General features: G+C 55.5%; 1 protein-coding gene across 5 annotated transcripts in view; it reads right to left on the minus strand.

Moving 5' to 3' along the window:
- PALD1 (phosphatase domain containing paladin 1) overlaps positions 1-18,656 on the minus strand; it is an 81,046-nt gene that overhangs the window by 24,374 nt on the left and 38,016 nt on the right. For all 5 annotated transcript variants that reach the window (XM_043476709.1, XM_043476708.1, XM_043476710.1 and 2 more), the window contains 16 exons: positions 15,249-15,462; positions 12,556-12,658; positions 11,116-11,295; positions 9,921-10,085; positions 8,904-9,064; positions 8,630-8,705; positions 7,781-7,932; positions 7,337-7,436; positions 7,036-7,128; positions 5,071-5,166; positions 4,519-4,647; positions 3,926-4,042; positions 3,690-3,845; positions 3,198-3,380; positions 2,258-2,398; positions 1,946-2,017 (listed from right to left, as the gene is read on the minus strand). In XM_043476709.1, the coding sequence (XP_043332644.1) occupies positions 1,946-2,017; positions 2,258-2,398; positions 3,198-3,380; positions 3,690-3,845; positions 3,926-4,042; positions 4,519-4,647; positions 5,071-5,166; positions 7,036-7,128; positions 7,337-7,436; positions 7,781-7,932; positions 8,630-8,705; positions 8,904-9,064; positions 9,921-10,085; positions 11,116-11,295; positions 12,556-12,658; positions 15,249-15,433 (2,109 nt within the window). In that variant the 5' untranslated portion in view covers positions 15,434-15,462. The remainder of the gene's footprint in view (positions 1-1,945; positions 2,018-2,257; positions 2,399-3,197; positions 3,381-3,689; positions 3,846-3,925; positions 4,043-4,518; positions 4,648-5,070; positions 5,167-7,035; positions 7,129-7,336; positions 7,437-7,780; positions 7,933-8,629; positions 8,706-8,903; positions 9,065-9,920; positions 10,086-11,115; positions 11,296-12,555; positions 12,659-15,248; positions 15,463-18,656) is intronic.

The raw sequence follows: 18,656 nt of genomic DNA on the forward strand, positions 1-18,656 counted from the left end.
TGGTTAAGGCTCTACACTTCCACTGCAGGAGGGTGCAGATTTGATCCCTGGCTGGGGAACTAGGATCCCTCATGCTGCATGGTGTAGTAAAAAAAAAAAAAAAAAAAATTGAAAACTTTTGCATGAAAGGACACTATCAACAGAGTAAAAAGGCAACCCACCAAACTATCACATACCTCATAAGGAACCGACATCCAAAATATATAAAGAATTCCTACAACTCAACAACAACAAAACAACTTAAATAAAAAATGAGCGCAACAGACATTTCTCTGAAGAAGATAAACAAATGGCCTTAAAACAAATGAAACAATGTTCGACATCACTCGTCATTGGGGAAATACAAATCAACACTACAGCGAAGTATCACTTCATACCTCCTCGGAAGGCTATTAAAAAAACACACAGAAAACAACAAGTGTTGGGAAGAATGTGGAGATGCACGCTGGAACCCTTGTACTTGGCTGGTGGGAATGTACACGGTGCAGTTGCTATGGAAAATAATACAGCAGTTCCTCAAAACTTAGGCAGTGAGTTACCAATTGATTCAGCAATTCCTCTTCTGGAATTGAAAGCAGAGACAAACAGATATGTGTATACCCATGTTCACAGCAGCATTACTCACAATAACCAAAAGGAGAGGACAACCTAGGTCTCCAGAGACAGATAAATGTATAAATGAAACACGGTCAGTACTTACAATGGAACGTTATGCAGCCTTTTGAAAAAGGAAATCGTGACACATACTACAACATGAATGAACTTTGAAGATATTATGTAGAGTGAAATAAGCCAGTCACAAAAGGACAAAAGCTGCATGATTCTCCTTATAGAAAGTACATAAAATAGTCAAATTCATGGAGAGAGAAAGTAGAATGGTGGCTCCCAGGGGTTAGGGGTGGGATGATGGGGAGTTAGGGGATATGGTGAATCTGGCGTGAGGAAAAAGTTCTTGTAAATCCATGGCTGATTCATGTCAATGTATGACAAAAACCACTACAATATTGTAAAGTAATTAGCCTCCAACTAATAAAAATAAATGGGAAAAAAAAAAAAGTTCTGGAGATGGTGGTGAAGGCCATACAATAACGTGAATGTACTTAATGCCAGAGAACCGTATACTGAAAAACGGTTAAGAAGACAGATTCTATATTATGCATATTTTACCACAATAAAAAAATAAAAGGAAAAGAATCTGTGAATCAGCCAGGAGAAAGAAGAGAGAAGTGGTCCAGGGCAAGAGAAAAGCATATGCAAAGGCCCAGAGGCTGACAGCGCCTGGTGAGTTTGAGGAGCTGCACGGAGGCCGGGGCGTCAGGACGCAGGGAGGGGCAGGGCGGGAGGGGGCACTGGCGAGGCTGGCCAGGCAGGCAGGCGCTGAGCACCACGCTGACACTGGGTGGCCCCGTGCCCGCCTGAGTCCCACATGCCCCGTCTGCAAGAAGGGAGGGACATTGCCATGCCTGCAGGGTGTCAGGAGGGATGACACATGGCAGGGGTAAGTACCCGGGTGGCTAAATGTGCAAGGTCAGTGCGTCTATCCAGGACCCCGAACTGAAACGGGGTGGGGTGGAGTATGGCCCTGCACAAGGTCACCAGCCACAGACAGGCCCCAGATGCCTGTGAGGCGGTCGTCAATGTTACCCAGACAAGATAGTGGCCAGTGGCCTCCCCAGGGCACACAGCCACCCAGCAGCAGGGCCAGGAAGAAAGGGGAGAGGGCCAGAGCCCACTTCACACAGCCATCAGCCAGGGCCCAGAGCCAAGCTACCCTGTGTCCTGGTTTGCTCATCTGTGAAATGGAGACAGGGAAGCACAGATACGAGGAGGTAGAAGAAGGTGATGGCCTTGGGAGGAGCTTTGAACATCCCTCCAGACCTGCCAGAGAGACTCACCCTCTCTCCTCCCGCAGGTGTCCCCCGGGGACCCTAGGGGGCACACTCACCTCAAACTCGCCCTTGGTGAACTTGGCATCAGGCACGCTCACGAGCTCTTCCTCGCCCACCTCGGGGAAGCCCTGAGAGAGGACAGCCGCTGGGACTGGGAGCCAGCTACCAGACTGCACCCTCCCACAGCCCCGTGCCCAGAGCCCACGCTGGGGGTCTGCCAGCCCACATGTCATCTGCCCAGGGCTAATGGGAGGGGCCTCTGGGACCACACCAGGCACCAGCTCAGCCCCCAGACCCTCCTGCCTTTGCCGAGGTCCCCAGGGACCAACTGGCCCCCGCTGCCGGAGCAGACCCCTGTCCTCACATACTCTGATGTGCCAGAAGGCAAGCACAGCCACCACCATGGCGGTCGTGGTCCGGCCCTGGCCGCTGAGGCAGCTGAACACGAAGCCAGTACCCGGGTCCTTGGCAAGGGCAGCCTGCAAGGCCCCCAGCAGCCGGTCAAAACCCTGCACAGGGAAACCGAGGTTGGAGTCAGTGGGTGCTCCTGCTGCAGACTCCCAAGGCGGCCCGTCCCTCCCAATGGCAACCCCGGCAGCTGCCCTGGGAGTGCCCATCCAGTGCCTGGTCGTGTCAGGCTCATAACCTGGTATGCACACACTCAGCTCACTGAGGTACCATGTGCGTGTAAACAGCCACACCCCCATGTAACCTGGCATTGGACAGGTGAGCGCACACAAGCACACACCTGAGGCTCCAGGTGCTACCACCCGCCAGGGAGGACGTACATATTCCCAAGTGCTGTGCCCCCAGCCTGCATGTGGACCCCCCGCCCTACTGCGACCCAACCCAGGTCCCAGCTTCAGGGCAGTTTGGACCTCCGCCAAGCACTGCAGCACATGACCACTAGGGGGCAACAAACTACAGGCAACCAGACCACAGAGCCAAGTGAGGGGAAACACAAGCCCGTCATAGACACAGACCCACCACACACACACACATATACACAGTCCACAACCACACTCACAACCACTCTGAACACACACAGACTCCACCAACAGCACAGACATGCTCACCCACCCCACAACACTTATATCACAGAAAACACATGCACACACACGTGTGCGCACACACACATAAACGCAAACCCTGGAAGGCATGAATAAACCACGGAGGCCACTCTGAAACCATGCAGAATAAGCTCTTTGCCCCTCCAGGGAGCTGTGCCCACAGCCAAGACCCAGGCCAGAGGGAGACAGCGAGGGCGTCCTCCCCGCCCCAGAGGCCTCAGCCGCTTGGCCCTCTCACCTCCTCGCGAGGGGCGCAGAAGTCGGGCAGGGGGATGCGGTGGTAGGTGAGGCCGGGGCAGGCCCCGCGGTGCTGGCTGAAGACCTCCTGCATCGTAAGGCACGTCTGGAACCTGTGGGTCCGCGGGCCCTCGGCATCTGGGGGAGGCCTGGTCAGGTGGGCCTTCAGCTGGGTCTCCAGGTTCTAGGGGAGGGTGGGACAGAGTGCTCAGGCCACAAGGCAACCCCCAGGCCAGCCCTGAAAGACCAGAGCCGGCTACGGCCAGGACAGTCCTGGCTTTTGGGCCTATCACTGCCCCTTCTCGAGCCTCCAGGTTTATAACCAGACCCAGAGCTAGCATGACAGCCTTGAATCAGTCACTCCCTGAGACACTCCTCTCGGGGCGTTTTCTCCAACTGTACAACAGAAGCATACAAGCTTCTGAAGACCCTTTCAGGCCAGCTCCCGAGAAAGCCTCCAACATAGGGGTGGTAGAAGGCAGGAGAGCCCCACCTCCAGCTGCTCGGGGGCCATGGGGGGCCCAGGCCGCCGCAGACTGTGGGTTCGCCCGTCACACTCCAGCACGGCCTCCTCCCTCAGGTTGACCCACACGACCTGCTGCAGCTTCCTCTTGGAGTCAGTCAGGTAGGCCAGGATACTCCCCAGGGCCTGGGGGACAGGGGGGCCATCAGTGAAAGGGCTCAATCACCTTCCCCCATCCCCACAAGTGTGCCCCCCAGGGCGGTCACCTTGGCACTGGGCTGGGCCGTGCCATAGATGGGCAAACGGGGCACCCGACGGAAGTTGGCCACGTCCATCTCTCTGACGGTGCTGAGTGCATCCGGGGAGACGAGGTCATCTGCCCCCTGTCAGGACAGCAGCAAGCCTGGGACCCACAGCAGCCACTGAGGCTCAGAGCCTGGCCCCAGGTGGGCGTGGGGGAGGGAGGATAAGACCAGCACTTGACAGTTTACAAAGCACTTTTGCACGCTTGGAGCCTTATGACCACCCTGGCATGGACAAGAACGATGGTGCCCACTCTCCGGATAAGCAAGCTGAGACTCAAAGATGCGACACTGGCGGCAAAGCTACCAGAAACAGCTCTCCTCACTCCCTGCCCAGAGCACTCAGGTTTGATAATGAAGAGCAGGCACTGACCAGTAACCAGAGCTGCAAGCACTTCTTAAGGCCTGAGAATGGTCCCATTTTGTTCCCAGGCAGATCCCATCACCCATCATCATCGAGGGCAATGCTTAGCCCGACCCCACAGGAATCAGGGGTGTAACCAGCCCCAGGGCCAGCCCACACCACTCCCACTTCCCCAGCAGTCAGGTACACTCACCAGGGAGCCCAAGGCGATGAGATCCCTGGGGGCCACAGGCCCCACCGAGCTTAGCGTCACAGGCAGGCGGTACAGTTCAGGATGGACACACAGCCAGCGGCTGAAACTGAGGGCAAAAGCCAGCGGGTACTGCAGCCCAAGGAGAGAGATGGGAGTTCAGGGGCACGGGGCCATCCCAAACTCTTCCTGCCTACCCCGTGGTGGGGGACCCGGGAGACACCCATCACGGCCCAGAGCAGGGGCAAGGGGGTGGGGAAAGAGGAACAGGATGTCCGGAGTGAGATCCTTCCAGGCCCCGATGCCCTGGCTAAGGACACAGAGATGGACCCAGAGGAAAGAGAGATGGGGCCTCTCCTGGGCTGACCTGCTCAGGGACTGTCCCTCTATCTGGGTCCCTCTTTGCTTCCCCCATTCCCACCTTCCTCTGAAAGCAACAAACGTCCCCACTCCCCTCCCTAGCCCCACAGAGCGACCCCGTGCCAGTCACCAAGTGGGGAGACTGGAGGGGCCCCAGGAGAAGGGGGCGTGTGTCCGTTCATCCCCCAGCCCCACCTGCTCATGGAGATAGTAGTTAAACAGGATCAGGTAGAAGTACCGCTCCAGGCTCTGAAGCGCCCTCTGCTGGACACCGTGCTGGCTGCTGCTTCCCTGAGAGGGAGGGACCCGGAAGGGCCAGCGGTAAAGATGGGGCAGCTCAGGCCACCCAACCCCATCCCTGGAAGTTAAGCCTCAGAAATCCCTAGAGGGCAATCTATCCTGCCCTTCATGACACTGTTTTGCCAGGCTGGAAGTTCCTGCAAGCATCTAACTCTAGCCCATTTGCTGTGGTTCATCCATGTTCAGAGAGAGCTGCTGGTGACCACAGCTGCTGCTGGACCAAGCATTCCAGTTCTCGATGAGGCTGTGCCCAGAGAGGCTGGGCCTCGCTGCATGGTCCCAGCAGCACCCACACAATCCGTGCTGAAGCATCAAGTGTATAAACACCCTTCCCTGAGCCAAAGGCCCCGCCTAAGAGCTGTGACCCTCCCCGCCCCAGCATTTACTGGGCAGGGGGGCTGTCACAGCGAATTCCAAGGGTCCTTCTCTTCACCTGTGGATCTCAGGCTTCTCCTGCTGGGTTGGCACCACCTTCTGGAGGGCAAGTGAGATTCGTATAGGCACAAAAAAAGAGGCCATGCCCTTGGATGAAGATTAATCCCACCTCTGGGAATCTAGGCCTGAGTTCAGCAAACTTTTATTTCTATAAAAGGCCAGACAGTAAATATTCTAGGCTTGCGGGCCACCAGATCTGTATTGCGACAGCTCAATGCTGCCAAGGCAGCACACGACCACTGCAGATTGCACATAAATGGATTGGCGAGACCTCATGTCAACCAAACTTATTTATCAAAACAGCTGGTGGGCTGGATTTGGCCTGTGGGCCATAGTCTGTCAAGCCCTAATCCAGACCTTATAAGGGGAAAAATCCTAAATACAAAAAAGCCTCATTTGCATGAAGCAGTTCAATGCAAAGTAGGTACACTGGTGACCCCACTGTGCAACAGGAAGGGGCCTGTACATCACAGCAGGGGAACGCCCAGGAACAGCTGCTCTGTCGGGCTCCCTTCTGAGACTTTATGGCCTGAGCTCACCTAACTCACAACAACCCTATGGAGCAGTTATTGTTCGTGGCCCCACTTTATGTGTGGGGAAACGGAGGCACAGAGCAGTGAAGGAGGTTGGCCAGGCCCACATGCCTGTAGGTGGCCAAGCCGGAAACAGAAGCCCGGTAATCAGGCCAAGGAAGGCTGGGCCTCGCAATGGCTTTGGTTCCACAGCAATAAATCTCAACGACGACAAGCAGGTATGACATGGAAAAGACAGGGTTACATGAAACAACAGGATGCAAATGTGCCTGGACAAGCTACAAAAGAACATCAGAAATACGAAAACTGAAGGAAGCCAGCCCAAAATGCTCAGAGTAGCTGTGCTTGGATGATGGGCAGTTTTACTTCTTCTCTAATTTCTCAATTTTCCATAGTATTGCTTTTAAATGATATTTCTTTAAGCATGAAAGAAGAAAAAGGCTCTGTGGGCTTTAGATTCTTTCCATGAGCTGTGTGCAAACACTGTCAAGCCAGCCTCCTTTCTCTAGAGCACTGGGACAGGCCTGCTGAGACAGCCCAGAGCGCATCGCTCTTCTAGAAGATGGGCTAGACCTAACCCCAGTCTTCCCAACGAAACAGCAAGTGTTTCATCTGCAGAGGGGGCCTGGAGCAGCCTGGAAAGCGTCTGCAGTCAGAAGTCTCCAGCACCTCGCCAGCAGCCCCTTCCTCCATCCTGTTTATTCTGCAGCGAGGGGTCCCAATCAGGAAAAGTAAACTTCCTCTCTTCCTGCAGGCCCAGCTCCCCATCTCCCCTTCCTCTGAAAACTGCTCTCTACTCGTGGAAGCAGCAGCAGCAATCAGGAAAAGCCAGGCTGAAAGGGGCCAGTCAACAGGCCTCACCCAGGGAAAGCAGCAGCTCTCTGCGCCTCACCTGGGCCCGGCTGCCTTCCAGCTCCCTCTGGTTTCCCAGGACTACTTCCTTCAGGTCGTGCAACTCTGCACAGGCGGCGATGGCTCTGTCCACCTGGTGCCAGGGACCAGGGCAGGGGAGAGGGGACAGAGGCAGGGAGGGAGCAGGGCCAAGGAAAGACGGCGGGAGGCAGAAAAGAACAGAGGGCCAAAGAGAATGACTGGTCAGGAAGGGAGGGCTGAGGAGGAGAGAGCCCCAGCAAGGGCAGCGAGTGCTCCCCCACCACCCCGCCCCCAGCTCTTCATCCACTCCCCTCGCTCACCTCCTCCACCATCCTCCTCCCTTCGGGCACTGTGTGGAGAAAGTTCTGGACCACCTCGAGCTGCTCCATGGACAGCGGCTTGGTCTTCACAGGGGCAGCCCTGACAGGCAGGGACAACAGCATAATCAGCAGTCCCGAAGGCCGCCGTCAACACCCTCCCATTCACCTGGACTGCACTGGACTACATGCTCAAGTTTCCCTTCCAAATCAGGTAGGGGAAACAACAGGCCTTTGCCCCACTGGGGAAACCGAGGCCCATAAAGGTCAAGTGACCTTCTCCAGGTCACCCAGGGAAGTCTATGTGAACCAGGAAAGGAGCTGCCGATGCCCAATATCCAGCTGTAGCTCTGGGTTTCTGATGTGTCCCCAGCATCCTGGGGCGGCCCGCCGCCTCCTCCCCCCATCCCCGCAGCCCCTTGGGGCACTGGCTCCCACACCACTCACTCCGGCCTCAAGGCGGCCCCACCACGGCGAAACAGGAGGAGTGTGCCCAGAACCATGCCCAGGCTGGCCCTGCCCACGCCCGTCTGGCAGCTGAAGAGGAGAGCAGGAGGAGGCCCGTGGGCATCTTGGAGCAGCAGCAAGCTGGGGGTCTCCTGGGAAAGGACCACGAAAAGCAGGGAACGGTGTGACCGGAAAGCCCTCAGCTGAGGGCCAAGCTGGGATGCGGGTGGAGGGGCATCACGACATCGATGCCTCCCCCCTAGTCTGTGGCAAGATGGGGACAGACCAGCAGCCTCTTCTGCCAAATCCCACAGCTCAGTCTGCTCCACCTGCCCCAGGAGCACAGACTCTGCCCCCTTTCCAGGCTCCAGGGGGCTCAGCGAGGCCCTGGAGGTGAGACCTACTCAGAGGGGACACACGGCCACAGCCACACTGCTATGCAGTTTACACTGCAAATTCAATAAGGCCACCTCCCAGGGGAGCACAGACCGAAACACAGGTACTCAGGAAGTATCAGCTGAAGACCTGAGGGTAAAAAATTTTAGTTCTAATAAAGAAATGAGCAACCTGAGACCTAGAAAAGTTAGGAGAGTCATCCAGGATCACACAACAAAGTGAGGAGCCGAGCCACAGCCAGAGAGCCCAGTCCTCCAGACACTCCGTGCCGGGCTCTGCCTTTAGACAGCACACAACTGCACACTCACACAGACACACACCACCCCCTCGGCCTTCCTCCAGGAGACACGGCCACCCAGGCATCTCCAAGGAGACAGGGCCTTGACACAGACCCCCTCTCCAAGCACCTGCGCACCCCACCAAGCTCCCTCCACTCCTCCAGTCGCCACTTACCCGGAGGACACCGACAAAGGCATCGAACTGGGCTTCCAGGGGGGCCCCTTGCTCTGGCAGGGGCAGACGGTGGTACCTGCCAGGTGACAGGGAACAGCCCATCAGGTAAGCCACACACCCCACACCCCAGATATCCACCATTCCCGGGGGAGACACAGGCATGGCGGACTCAGCCCAACCTGCAGACGGTGAGACTGAGGCCGCACCAGGAGAGCAGGCCCAGCGAGCACCCACGCCCAGCACGCTGGGGACTCCGCGCAGGCCTGGCCAGTACCTGTAGGAGGGCTGCAGGAAGAGGGGCCTCTTAAACACCTCCTCAGTCACATGCACATCGTCCTCGCCCCGGATGGCCACGGCGTGGGGCTCCCCCCGCAGGTCCTCGGTGTTGTGGTACACGTAGTACTTGTTCTCGCTCAGCTGGGCAAAGTCGTGGATCTAGATGGAGGCCAGGGGCCAGAGGGCCATGATGGACCTTGCTGGCTCAGCTCTGGAGGCACCTAAGCCACACGGAGGCCATGGACAGGCTGCTTGCCCTCCAGGGAGAACTACAGCCAGAGGTGCTTTCTGTGCCCTGGGAGTGCTGGAGGGACCAGGGTGACCGCTGGCCCGAGGGCAGCCACCTACACCTCAGCTGATGCGTCCCACACCGTGGTCAGGCTGGAAGGGCTCTGCCTGGTGGGCAGCAGGAATTGGCCAAACCACCAGACTGAAGGACAGGAGGAGGCTGGTCAGCTGGGAGCTGGAGGGGACGAGGCCTGAGGAAGAGGTGGGGAGACGACCACAGCCGGCGCGACCTCTGCGCCTGTCTGGGGAGGTCTCGGAGGAGGGGGGACACATGACCCCTACACACTATTTACACAGCTCTGTGGCGTGTGAACAGCCTCAGAGACCTGGACAAGTCCCCACGCTGTGAAGGAGGAGGTCAGAGGAACCTCAGAAACAGAGGCCCAGGGAGAGAGGTGGCCCCGCCCAGGCCTCACAGCTCACGGAAGGCTGAACCTGTCTTGGGACTTTCAGTCGAGTGCTCTCTGCCCTCCACCAGACCCTTTTCTATATAAGAACACTGAGTTTGGAGGAGAAAAGCGGGGTGGGGAAAGAGCGGAGGCAAACAGAGCTGAGAAGAGAAGTTCTTACCCTGGTGCCCCGCGAGCTGGCCTTGCAGCAGCCACTGACCCAGGTGGGACAGCAGAAGGGGCAAGCATGAGCCAGTAAGAGCAGACGGGCTGGGGCTCAGCTAAGGTGTCCAAGGCCACCAGGAGGGCGGCCTCCCACCCACACTGGTGGCCCTCACCTCCTTCCGGATGGCCAGCTCCAAGCGTTCCGCTGGGACCCCGGGTCCAAGGCCCTGGAGGTTCTCATGAAGATTCTGCTTGTCTCGAGGCGTGTAGGATACAAAGTCCTCAGCAGCTCGCAGAAACAGCACAGGCTCCTCCCGCACACAGAAGATGACACACTCCTGCCGGGTACCCAAGGAGGAAGAAGCCATCACCACTATCCGGCATGGACACCCACTCCACCGCCCCTTCCCCGGACCTCCTCGAGGGCCCATCACCCCACTCTGCCCCTGCAACCTGAATCTTACCCCAGAAACAAAACTCAGGCCAAATGCCATCTGTTCCTGACCCTCCCTCCTCTCTACATCTTTCTCCCTTTGTGGACAACAGGGCCCTTGCAGGTAGAATCATGTCCTGGTGATTTTCATGTCCCCACAAAGCCTAGCATAGAGCCCTGAGTAAATCAGGTGCTGGTAAACATCAGCTGAAGACATGAATGCCCACCACCACCATGCGATCGCTTAGCCACTGAGCACCATACAGACGGGGGCAGCTAGGTGGGCAGGCTCCACCCTAGAGAACTTGCTGGGACGATGGAATGGGATCCACGCTCAGCTAACACCCCCTCTTCACTCTGGTTCACTAAAGCCTCTCCACCTTCACCCAGGTTAAATCAGACTGCCCACTACGAGCCTGCAATGCCAGTGGACCCTCCACCTCTGTCCTGGAGATACTCAAAACCCCGTCTCCACAGCAGGCAGAGAAAGGAGTCATGTAAAGCAGACACGTGGAGTCCAGGGGTCTGGGTTTGGGTCTTGGGACACCACTCAGGGGCTGTGTTTCTTATCCTCTGTGGCCTCAGTTTTCTCCTCTGTAAAATGGGACAATATCTCCCCACCCATGTAGGGTCAACATGAGGATGTAAGTCTTGGCTGTAATCATCACTCTATGGGTGTACAGAGGGGCTTCTGACCTCAGGGCTCCCATGTCCATACAGGACAATGCAATAAACATTTGCCCAGAATTTCCCAGTCATGCTGAGCACAATCACCATGGACTTTCAGGGCCTGGCAGGGCCTGGCCCTGGTCACCATTCACCACCTCCCCCATAACATGGCCAGGGCCCTCCAGAGCCTCTGAAGTTGCCCCTCCGGGAAACCCATTTCCCCAGATTTGGGGACTGGTTCCTGCCTGGGAAATGGCCATGCTTACCCGGTGTCCATCCTTCTGGAGTTTCTGGAGGACCTGCCTGAACCCCGAGAGGCTGGGCTGTCCCATGCCGAACACAGCGAGCCCGCCCCGCACCTGCCGGAAGTTGGGGGCCCCACAGCTCTGCAGGGTGCCCAGCACGTCCGTCTTCTCAGTGACATCCCGCACCAGGAAGCAGCGGCCCTGGCAGGGGAGAGCCACAGGGTCACTCAGATGACGCAGGGACAGCTACAGACAAGGCTCTATCCCAGGCCCCAGAGGATGGGGAGCAGGGAGCCGGAGTGGGGGACATGGTCCTCAGGTTGTCTGCAGACTCGTGGGAAAAGTAGACAAAATACTATTGATGCCAGGAAGGGTGTCATATAGTGTGGGAAGAGAGAAGACAACTCTTCCTGAAGGAGAATCAAAGAAGGCTTCATGCAGGAGGTGGCATCTGAGCCAGGACTTGAGGAAGGACAGCAGGGAGAAGCACTACCGGGACAGGAAACTGAAGACCAAAGCTGCCTGTAGGGTGCGCCTGCAGCTCCCAGGGCAGAAGACAAACATCTCTCACCCAGAGAGGAAGGTCATGGAAAAGGGGTTCAAGTAGGGAACCACAGCTGGGGCACCAGTAGCCAACTAGGAGAAAGGTGTGAGCCACTTCCCAGGGGCCTGCAGTTCTGAGTATGGGCAGGTCTCTCCCTTCCCCAGCTGGGGACAGAGACCACAGAGAAAAATGCGATCAGGTGAGAGCAGGGGGAACCAGGAGATTCATCCCCGGGCAAAGAGAAACCATGAAGTCATCTCATCCACCCGTTCACCCACCTACCCATCCACCACTACCTCCCACCCAGACCCTCTTTCAACAAATACAGTTTAATCATCATGACTACCATTAATTCATTCCCTGACTGTTTTTGAGCACCTACATGATTACCCAAGCACTGTTCTAGAACCTGGGACTATAGCAGTCAACAAGACACATGAAAACTCATCTGCCCTTGGAGACTTTACTTTTCAGGGGGTATTTTAAGGTTAAAAAAAAAGATAGATCTAGATAGATGTACATCTATGTCTACATCTCTATCTATGCACCAAAGAAGTCCTAAAACTTCAAAAGACAATGGGATGATGATTCTTAGCCTGAGAAGAGCAGTCTGGGGCCCCAAGCCCTTCAGGTTTCCATGTGTGTCTTCCTCGGTGCTCAGAGGGAGGGGTGTGGCCAGGCTGGGGCCAGGCAGGGGACACATGGGGACAGAAGAGCAGGGTCTCCACGGGGCAGCAAGAACAGGCCCTAGGTATCAGAGAGTGAGATCAAGTGGGATCAGCGTCCCAGAGGATGGGGTGAGGCAGAGAAGGAGGCCATGGGGAAAGCAGGGGGAGATTAGGGAGGGAGCCTGTGAGGAAGGAGGGCGGCGGAGGTGGGAGGCAGGAAGGAAGAGAGAGGGGCAGGCCTGACCTCACCTGTATCAGGTAGTGCTCGGGGGTGGCATCTGAGAGCCGGCCCAGTGTGTAATGGGCTTTGAGTAGCTCATCGTGGATCTGGAACTCCTCCTTGCAGTTGTACCTGGCAGGGGCAGGATGCAGACCGTGTCAGGCAAGCACGGTGGCCAGGATACACTCCACCCTCACCAGGCCCACAGCAGGACCACCCCGTCCCACACACGCATTTATGACAGATGCTGCCTACTGTCCCCCAATATCCACTCTCCCCTTCTTCCTCAGCAATAGTTCCCTGAAATTGTGACTGGGCCATCCAGCTGAAGACTACAAGTCCCTGTCTCCCTTGCAGCTAGTGTGATCATGTGATTCAGTTCTGGCCAATGGGATGTGAGGAGAAGTATGCAACTTCTGGGCCATTCCCTTAAAGGAAAGAAGATGTATGCCTTCTACTCTTCCTTCCTCCTCTCTGGAAAGCACCCTAAAGTGATGGCAGGAGATAGATGCTGATGATGGCAAGGCAACAAAAGTAGGAGCCTGGCCAATTATGGAGCAGTCATCCCAGCCTGCAATACCTCCTGGACTTTTGTGTAGAGAGAAGCTTCCGTCTTGGTTAAAGCCTCCTTAAACAAGGCTTACTTTGGCCCCAGATGGTCCCTCCATCAGATTGTCTCTGAGAGGAGACCCCACACTGACAATCCCACAGTACAGTGCAGTGGTTCAAGACACAGGCCTTGGGGCCTGGGTATGACTTCAGCTCCAAGGCTTTGAAGTTACTCGGGTCTATAGTATCTCCAGTAATTCCCACGTCCTAAGGGCTGCTGTGAGAAAACAAAGCACTAATGAAGTAAGTGCCTCAGGGACTCTAATCATCTAGTAATCTAATTACTATTACAAGCAAGAGTTCTACCTCCACCCAGGGCCATTTCAAACAAAACAGAAAGATTTCTGAAGATGCTAAACCTGAGGGAGGGCTGTGCATTCCAGACCCAAAAAAACTTCTGTGCTGATTATAACAATGAATCAGACACAGCCTCCCAGGGCTCACGATCTGGGGCCTGACATCTCTTTACAAAAGGATAGGCAGGGTGATGGAATGAGTAGGGTGGGGAGCAGTAGACAGGAATCATGAGACCTGGGTTCCCTCAGCCAGCTCTGTCTCCCTCTCACACACGACCCATGGCGGGCAAATCCTGCCTTCCCAAAACTCAGTTTCCATATCTAGGTCAGTTTTCATATCTGACCTAAAAAAGCTGTTGATTAGATCAGGAGTCAGAAAACCTTTTCTATTAAGGACCAGACAGTAAACACTCTAGGCTTTGTGGGCTCCCCGCAGTCTGCTACAACTACTCAAGTCTACCACTGCAGCCTTAAGCATCCTTTGATGATATGCAAATGAGTGGGCGTGGCTGTGTCCCAACAAAGACTTCTTTACCAAAACAGCGGTGACCTGATTTGGCCTGAAGGATACAGTTTGACAGCCCCAGTTTTGGATGATCTTCTAAGGTCCCTTCTACCACAAACAAGCTACACCGCAAGGATCACTAGGTCACAGTTGGCTCTAGGAGGCACGCACAATACCACTGAAGTGGGTTTTTACAGCAGGCCAGAGAATGTTGAGCCATGCCATGCTTAAATTTTTGAATGTCATCCCCATATATCCTGATAAGGGAACTAAGCCTTTATGAGAGGGAAAAGGATTTGCCCAAGGTCACTGGGCAGGGGAGAGGCAGAGCTGGGCCCAGGATTTCCAACACATGTGCTCAAGACCCAAACCGAGTTCTGCCGTGTGCTAGTCAAAAGACTCCATATCAAGTCCCTTTTACTTAACATCTCCTTCCTCCCCTTATCGTGAGCAAAGTAATGTATTATGATTACAGCTGTCCTGTCAGGCCCCAAAGCCAGCAGGCCGGATTTATCACTCCTTCAGGTTTCCTTACACAGAAGGCCCCATCTGCTAGGCCTCCACCAAACGTCACCACATGGAACACATCCAGTGCTTAGCTAATCATGTCTACCTTCCTCTATCCTGGAGGGGTCCAAAGGCAGAGCACTCAGTGGGAGGATGCGAGGAAAGACAAGGCTTCCCAACTCACCAGGAGACAGAGCCAATGTCCCTCCGGCTCCCTGGCCTCAGGCTCTCGGCACCCGCTCCTTCCCTGGGCCCACAGGACACACCCAGGGTGTCCAGGTCTCCCACAGTATGGGGCCAGAACAAACCCTCAGTCGCCTCTGGGAACGTCCCTGAAAGGCCTAATTAGGAAAGTTGACCAACAACAGCTTCCAGCTTTTTCAGCCCAAAGCCCTTTAACAGCCTGGTGTCAACCTCAGTTTTGAACCATAATTACAGACTGTGGGGGGGAAATATCTAAATTTTATGTATCTAAGTACATAAACTTCCTTTTAAAAAGTTCAGTGAAAAATTACTCTCAAAAATGCGTCCCAGCCTCACCCCAGCCAGCCACTCTTCCCTTTCCTACACTCCTTGGCAACCACGACATGATAAGTAATATGGGCTAAGAGAAACCCAAAGGACAGCAGTTCTGCCACCCACTTGCTGTGTGACTCCAGACAAACTGCTTAACCTCTCTGGGCCTCAGTGTCTTCCTCAGTGGAAGCAGATTGGAGACGTTAAGTGCTGTATGCCACCACCCCTCCAGGCAGCTCCCCCTGGCCAGGTCTTCTGGGAACAGGGTCATACTTGTCCTGCCACTCACGTGATCACGACGGGGGCCACCTTGTTGGGGATGATGGACTTGGCCTTACTGTTGTGCAAGCCTGTGGTCTGGAAGGAGTGGACGCTGAGTGAGTGCCGACCATCCATCGAGCCACCGTCCTGGAGGCCCTCAAAGGGGGCACTTGCCGAGACCGTCTGCTGGGCTGTGCTGGCCGTTGTACCCATAGTCTGCTGGCAGCCTCAGGACCCAAGACCTGTGGGGTAAGAGGAGGTGCGATCAAGGAGGGGATGGGAAAAGTCACAGCAGGAAGGCACCCAGCCCACCCCTCACCTCTGCCCTGTGAACAAAGTCTGAGGCCCAGAGAGGGCCCACTCACCCCGCAGCTGTCGCTCAGCAAAGCACGTGTTGGCTGAGGCCTACCATTGTGCCTGGCCCTCTGCTACTGCTTTGGGGAGAGTTATGGACATGGGCAGCCAAGAAGACACGGCCCTGACCCCTTACAGTTTACCCCTCCCTGGTGAAGATAAGACAGTTAGAAAGGAGTTAACCATCCCCACCAAGTCAGGACCCAAGGCTCCAAGTACCTGGGTCAGGCCATATGGAGACCAGGCCTTCCAGACCAGGAGAAAGGGAAGGCTGTCACCAGAGGCAGAGGGAAGCCTGGAGATGGCTTTGAAGGGTTTGGATGGGAACAGAACATAGCTGTGAATGTCACAAAAGAGGCCAGGGAAGTCCAGACTGGGTGAGTTCTCAGCAGATCAAGGCCTCTGAACTCTCCATCAACAACAACCTCAACATCAACAACGTCTACATCACCAACATCTCAACAGCCAAAGCTTTTGCCCGACATCCGGCATGCCGGGCCATCCTTGTGGTCTGACAATTCCCACTGCAGGGCTCTCTCCTAGGGAAGTAGTGAAGGATGTGTGCAAAGAGTGGGCTACAAGGGTGTTTTGTTGATCGCAATGTTATTTATAGTAACAAAACACTGGAAACGGCCTGCAACAGGGTATTTGTCGAATAAATTAGGGGGCATCTCTAAGGTGGAATGTTAAACAGCCTTAAAAATATATTGACTGATGTGGAAAGATAGCTAGGCAACCAGAAGGGAAGAGGAACAGGCTGCAAAGCAAGCACAGGATATAATCCATTTTAATACGTGAGCACAAAGCAGGAGAAGAGTCTGGGAGGGCACACACCAAGACGCTAACCTAGGTCATCAGCTGGTGATGACATTACAGACAGTTTTTATTTTCTCCTTTTTCCTTATCTGCATTTTCTGAACACTGGGTAGTAAAACCTACTTAAAACAAAAGAAAGGCTGGAGAAGCAGGCCAGGAGAGCCACTAGCAGCTGGCAGAGGGTGTGGGGGAGACTGGCTCAGGGGTCCGAGAACCAGGGCTGCTGGGAGGGAAGGGGCTGGGAATTCGGGTGACAGACACAGGAGACAGAGGCTCACAGAACTTTCTCAGAGCCCAGCAGCAGGTGGTCCCCACGGCACTGATGGCCCAGGATCAGGGAGGGGAGGCGGTTCCCTGCCCCGCTGGTTCCCACTCCCACCTGCACCCTGAGTGTCAGTCACTCAGTTGGGTCCAACTCTTTGCAGCCCGCCAGGCTCCTCTGTCCATGGGATTCTCCAGGCAAGAATACTGGAGTGGGTAGCCATTCCCTTCTCTAGGGGATCTTCCCAACCTAGAGATTGAGCCTGGGTCTCCTGCATTGACAGGCAAATTCTTTACCATCTGAGCATCTAAGGAAGCCCTCCATTCTGAAAGCACAGGGACAATACAGTCCTTAGAACCAGATGGCTCCCCTCTGCTCCCCTCCCCAAGCTGTCCTAATCTGGGCATGAGCTGCTCCCCATCAGTGGGACCACCTGCTCCCCACCATCCACACACTCCCAGCCCTCCCCTCTCATAAGCAGCAGAAGCATCTCAGGAAGGGGATGGTGGGGTCAGGAGTCAGCATGAAGCCCAGGAAGCAGGTCACTCTGAAGGCTGAGCTCACCACAGCCTTACTCCTCCAGGGGTCAGAGTTCCTGGTTCCAAGGTAGTGCTCCCCCAGCCTTCCAGGGCCGTGCCCTCAGTCTCCCTCTTCCCAGAGTCACCCAGACAGAATGACTACTCATTCCGTCCCTCCCAGCACCCCAAACCACCACCTCTCCTTCTCCAGTTTGGAAAGGGTCCCCTCTCTCTCCAGCCCAGCCTTGTCATCCTCGACAACTCCCAGCAGGCGTGTGACAGCTCTGCTAACAGGCACACCTCGTGTTTATAAGAGCCTCGTCGCAGCTCTCCACACCTGAGCCAATCTCTCTCTTTTTTCTCTCTTTTCCTTTTTTTCTTGGTAGAAGGTGGAAGGACTAAGGCTCTATTTCCAAACAGAAACTCAGGCGCTCAGAGAAGGTGAGGGGCTCCACAGTGGATCTCCTGCTGACTGTCAGCAGAGCCAGAACCTTCTCTCCATGGCTCCCCAACGTTCCCCAGACCCCTCGCAGCAGCCTGGGTCAAAGAGGCCTTGGGCGGGGGGGTGGGAAGAGCCGCCTCCAAGAATGGGCTCAGTGGCTGTCCCAAAGGAGGGAGTCACGGATGGACATGGGAAAGAACCGCAGGAGGCGACAGCTGGCTTCAGCTGCCAGGCCAAAGCCGAGCCCTGCTCCCACGGGGTGAGGCCGGGCCTGACACCCACCTCGCCGCCCCCACAGCTCCAGCTCTAGTGTCTCACAGGCTTCAGAGGCGAGGACAGGCCCCAGCCGGTCCCTGAAAGGACAGCCCAGACACAGTACAGATGTGCACAGCTGTAGGCTGCAGGAGTGGGGGAAGGACTGCGGCCTCTGAAAGTTGACCTGTCTCCAAAATGTCTACAAGAGGGGGAAACCCCAGACTTCCCAGGTTTATCACTCTGCAACTCTCCCCCAAAATCTCTTTCAATTCGGGCTAGAGTGAGCCTCGCCAGTACAGGGCCCTTCACCCTGCAGGCCCCATGCTCTGGGAACTTCAGCAACTTATTTCTCCCCTCTGGGCCTCAGTGTCCCCATCATAAAGTGACAGTGAAGGATGAGATAGTCTGAAGGCCACTTCCACAAGGGTCTGGCTCCTAAGATTGGCAGCCCTAGCAGTGACACCACTGCTGTCCATGGCCAGGGCCAGGGGCCAGCAAGGGCAGATGTGGGGGAGGTCCCTACTGCTCAATTCTCTGCTAGAAGGAGAATCAGGGGTAGACTAAGATAAGACTAGACAGTAAGATAGGCGGGTCTATGAGCCTGGATGGTTTGCAAACATTTATGCCTTATTTTCCTAACTTCTGACTAAAAGCAAGCATTTCCTTCAATCACGAGTGAAGGCTGCCCGTGTCATGTCTCAGAGCCCAGGACATGGTCACCACTGAGCTCAGAGATGTTTTCACATCACACAGCGGCTCTTGCAAGTATCTAGAAACGTGGCTTGCACT

The sequence above is a fragment of the Cervus canadensis genome, chromosome 8 (assembly GCF_019320065.1).
Source record: "Cervus canadensis isolate Bull #8, Minnesota chromosome 8, ASM1932006v1, whole genome shotgun sequence".
NCBI classification, from domain to species: Eukaryota; Metazoa; Chordata; class Mammalia; order Artiodactyla; family Cervidae; genus Cervus; species Cervus canadensis.